This window comes from Morone saxatilis, unplaced genomic scaffold (genome assembly GCF_004916995.1).
Source record: "Morone saxatilis isolate NCDOM2014 unplaced genomic scaffold, NCSU_SB_2.0 Contig20, whole genome shotgun sequence".
NCBI classification, from domain to species: Eukaryota; Metazoa; Chordata; class Actinopteri; family Moronidae; genus Morone; species Morone saxatilis.
The window spans coordinates 6400396-6405084 of record NW_023339763.1 but is presented as its reverse complement, the minus strand read 5'-3'; the positions used below and the strand labels follow the sequence as shown (position 1 = coordinate 6405084).

General features: G+C 39.0%; 2 protein-coding genes across 5 annotated transcripts in view; one reads left to right on the top strand and one right to left on the bottom strand.

The window, feature by feature from the left end:
• Window positions 1–4689, top strand: part of LOC118331926 (hexokinase-2-like) — a 29820-nt gene that overhangs the window by 4149 nt on the left and 20982 nt on the right. The window lies entirely within an intron of this gene.
• On the bottom strand, window positions 253–4367 carry LOC118331927 (mortality factor 4-like protein 1; the record flags this gene model as incomplete). 2 transcript variants are annotated; one of them, XM_035667027.1, is given in 9 exon segments in its annotated part: window positions 253–341; window positions 497–598; window positions 1386–1474; window positions 2423–2448; window positions 2667–2747; window positions 3276–3362; window positions 3507–3574; window positions 3687–3733; window positions 4191–4367. In XM_035667027.1, coding segments are annotated over 9 exon segments (629 nt in total), but the record flags the coding sequence as incomplete, so codon positions are not given.

Sequence of the window (4689 nt, the reverse complement as noted above, 5' to 3'; positions counted from 1 at the left end):
GAAAAAGTTAAGCGCTGTGAATACCTTCTGGATGCACTGTATATCATGTGCTGTAAATGGGCTAAAAAGTGGCTGAGGGCGGGGTACACAATGTGCATAAATGGCCCCACGCTGGGTAAACTGTACAAGATTGTGTCGGAACGGCCTGTAATTAATTCCATATAGAGGAGTTAATGACACGTGGAAAATGCATGAACATTACTGGCATGATGAAGTGGACACATGCAGTGACACTGAACAATTTATTCTTACTTATTGTCCGAGTTTCCTTTTGATTTCTTATAGTTTGCATAGTCCTCCAAGACAGTCTCTATATTCTTCTTAGCAGGCAGATGAAACAACTGTAAGCAGCAGAAAGAGCAGGATGTCCACATGAATATTTAATACAGACATTTTCTTTACTGTGGACCCAACTTTCTGACCTCCACAGCTTATCATAGCTGAAGTAAATCTACAGCCAACACGGGAACTTCTCATGGTTTGTGTGTTTTTTCACCTGTTTTTGTCGGGTGATGAGGTCCCAGTCGTCCACCAGCCAGGGTTTCAGCTCCTCAGGGATCTTAACCTTCACCTCCACACGGTTGGTGAACATCTCCTCCTGGACAAAGACACAGATGTACATGACAGAACTTTTTTATTATTTCAAAGGGTGTGTTTGGGAACAGCAATGCTTCTACTTCACCGCTACAGTGTTTATTTTAAGCAATAATATCCCAGTATGACAACAATTCTTTCTTGTTGATGGAAACTGGCAGCAGGTCAGCCTCCACCCTCAAATGTTCAGGTTTTTCGTAACATAAATACTGTAATCTTTTGTTGAAATCCTGGTTTGTGCACAAGTCATAATTACTTCTGCTGCTGGCTGCATGATGCCAACATTTCCTGCTGTTTCTTGCTTTCTGAGGCAGACGAAGCCATTTTTCTCACCTGTGGGCACACCAGAAATAACTCTGTGGTTGAAGAGTCCCAGCAAGCACCTACTGTTGCGTGCAGGGGGACAGCGGTCACATTCATGCACAAATAACTGACTCTTTAAAGAACTTTGTGAGTTGGGTGAAGTCAAAAAGACCAGGAACTTGTTTTACATTTCAAATTTCACAGTTATTTGGCCATTTTTACTATGACATCTCAATATTTTCCAGGAAGGTAGGTGAGTCTGCAGTTTATGAAACGGGTTCTTGGGTCAAATAATAAGTTGTGGGTTCAGTCTATGACTCTACAGAAGCCTAGTGATCAAAATGGCTCCATAAAACAAAGCTAGTACAGTTTTCCCAGCTTTATACGTAAACAAAATGCCATGCTATGAACTGTTTAAGCTATATTATCAGGTAGTAGGTATGTCTTCATGTGTGTCCACGGCGTTACCAATAACTGCTGATACATACACTCTCCACAGTGGGATCAACCCGAGCCCTCTTCTTCCGTGGTCCCTGGGGCGGTTCTCCGCTGCTGGTGCCTTCACCCGGCCCTGGGGCTAAACGAGACACCCATTACAACTTATAAATTATGTAGAAATAAAGGTTAGTAGTTTTAAGAATATGTCTGTTAGGTTGTCAAAGTCAGAGCCTCTTCTTTTACTGAACAGATCCATAACAAGCAAGTAACTACATAGGCCAGTGCTTTTAGGCATAATGGAGGAGCAGGTAAACAACAACGTGTTATGTAGTCTGTAGTAAGAGAACAATAAAGCTGCAAACACTGCAGCCAATTTTATCTACTACTAGGAACTCATAATATCTTTTTTCATGATGATTTTCACATTCAGTGTTCCTTCAAATCACTTTACACCTTTGAGCATACACTTTAAGTTATTTATAAATAGGAATGTAAAGATGTATTACGAGACAATTCACTGGCAATACAAAGATTCAAATTTGTGAGATGGAAAATGAATCATGATTTAAATCTTAATTTCTCTCTCTCTATATATACACAGTATATAATATATTCATTTTCACTTTTACAAATAAAGGGATCATTTATAATTTGTCTTCAATCTTATTATGTTAAAAAATAAATGTAACTCGTACCATGAACTTAGTATTGTGAATTGAATCGTGAGTTGAGTGTATCCTTGTATTACCTGATATCACCATATACAAAAAGTGCTTTTTCTTTTACTTTCTGATATGAATAATAACATTATCAGAGAGAAGCTTCCGGTCTGGACTGCCTGGAAAACCATGACGCTGTGATAATACTCACAAGGCTTATTGTAAATACCCGTATGCCCAAAATGGCAAGTACCAATCATAAACTGATGAGACATCTTTGCCATTTCTTTGATATTTCACAACACACTAAATGGTGCATTAACATTTCGTTGTAATATTTAACTGCTACTGTCGGATTCTGGTGACTAAACAAACTTTCCTTTGACAATAAGTTGTGATTTTGGGTTATATAAAAAAATGTTACTTACTCTTCTGTTTTGCCTTTTTCACTTTCCTAGGATGTAAAAAAAGCAATTAAAGCATTAGAAGTGACAATATGATATTATACATGTGCCCGGTGTGGTTCCCATATACAGTGACTACATTCAGTGCATACATGCAAACGTTACTCCATTAAATAAATATTGTCAGGCCAACATTATGTCAACTTTACAGGATGTGTTTTACAATATACTGAATTATTAGAGGAAGGAAAACAAGGTGGACACTTACAGATCAACATTTTTCTGCTGCACAGCAGCAATCTTCTTGCTCGGTGCTAAACCCCTCATCTTTCCCTCAACATAATGGTCCCTGGAGAAGAGAAAATGAGTGAGGATCATTTTACAAAATCGACTTAAAATGCATATTTTTGAACTGATATGTGTCGATATATTGTTCCGTTAAGAGCACTATGTTTCAACTCTAATAAGAAACTAATAATAAATTCATGGTGAAAATATAATTGACAAAGTGAAAATGATGTTACTCTTTTGTTAAAGGCAACAAACTGAAATTGTTCGCCTAAACCAAGGAGGAGAAACTACAGTGGTCATGAAACGTATCTGTATATCTACATATCTAGAACCAGTGTTTGGTTTGTCCATTCTGGGCTACTGTAGAAACATGGCTGTTCAAAATGACTCTGTGGAAGAGCACCCGCTCCCTCTGTAGATAAAAACGTCTCATTCTAAGGTAACAAACACACAAATATTATTTTCAGGTGATTATACACAAATGAAAACACACCTATTAACATTATATATCATCCTAAATGTTACACACTGGACCTCTAATGTCTAATGTCTAATAATCATCTGAGTAAACAACAAAGAAACTTACTGATTGGCCTTTTGAAGCTCTTTTTGTTTCGCAAGGTTGCTGTCCACATATTTGAGAACTCTGCTTTCAGGAACCCATTCATCCCAGCTGCGGAAAAACCCAACAAAACACAGTAAAACAACTGTCCATAACGATGCTAATTAAAAAAGTCCTCAGTGATTTTAGCACAGCAGGGGGAAAAGGCAAGCACTCAGACAGGAAATCAAACTGTATCCGAACCAAGCTGCTCACTTTTTGTTCCATCCGCTGTAATGAATGAAGTATTTAATCTGCTTATCCTTTATGTTGATCTTTACACACTGAAAAAAACAAACAAGAAAACACACACACACACACACAGGTCTGTGTTAATGACTGAACATTTGTGTTAGCAGTTAATAATCAACAAATAACCTCAGTACTGAAACAAACCTTTGCCTCATAGAGCAATGGCCCATGAAAGCACAGGACTCTTTCACCTGCGAGGAGAAGAACAAATGTGACCCTGGTGCACAGAAATACCACAATGTATACAAGTATAATAACTCATAGACTAACATTAAGGCTCTCAGGTTGCTCGTGAGCTAATATAACATGAACTGACATGTTTCCAGCGACTCTTTTGTGTGTCAGTGACTGTGAAATAAACAAAACCTTCAGTCCATACACAGGATAATAACAGGCTACCTAAGTGTTAGCTCGACGTTAACGCCTGTTTTTACAGCTTTAGCTTTAACATACGTTCATTTTGGGGTGTTTTGTACGAATTCCTCACATATATGTGCAGTAACAAAGGCTATGTGGCTCTATCTCCCTCCCTGGAGACCACTATTAATTGTCGAGCGAGCTAGCTGGAGCAGCAGCATCAACAATAACAACAAACCCGCCCCCCTCGCAGACGTTACCCGCCCGCGTTGTTTTCTTTTCTCTACACACCTTCTTGAAATTTAGGTTTAGGGTCCTGTTTTGGCGCCATTCACAGACTCAGCTGATCGGATCTCTGAGTGATCAAATTCGTGCATTGCCAGAGTCCATTTCTTCCAGGCACAAACACCTCCGACATTGGAGCCACAGCGAAGGAGAAGCCGAGTATGGCCTGCCTGCTGCTGGGTCACCTGACCACCGTGGAGGCTGGGAGCTGTGCTGCGTTCAGGGGCTCCTCCGGAAAACTCGAAGAAAAAAACAAACAAACAAACTCAAAGATGATGATTTTTTTTATGTAATACTATTTTCTTTGTGTACGACGGAGTATAAGGGCCATACTAAGAAAAAAACATGTTTTATTTTTTTGGGAATTACGAGAATAAAGTCGTAATGTTACGAGAATAAAGTCGTAATAATACGAGAATAATGTAATCGTTTTAATGAGAAAAAAGCTTTGATAGAGTTATCAAGATCTGACGTGACCAGCTCAACCAATCAGCAGCCTCAGCCT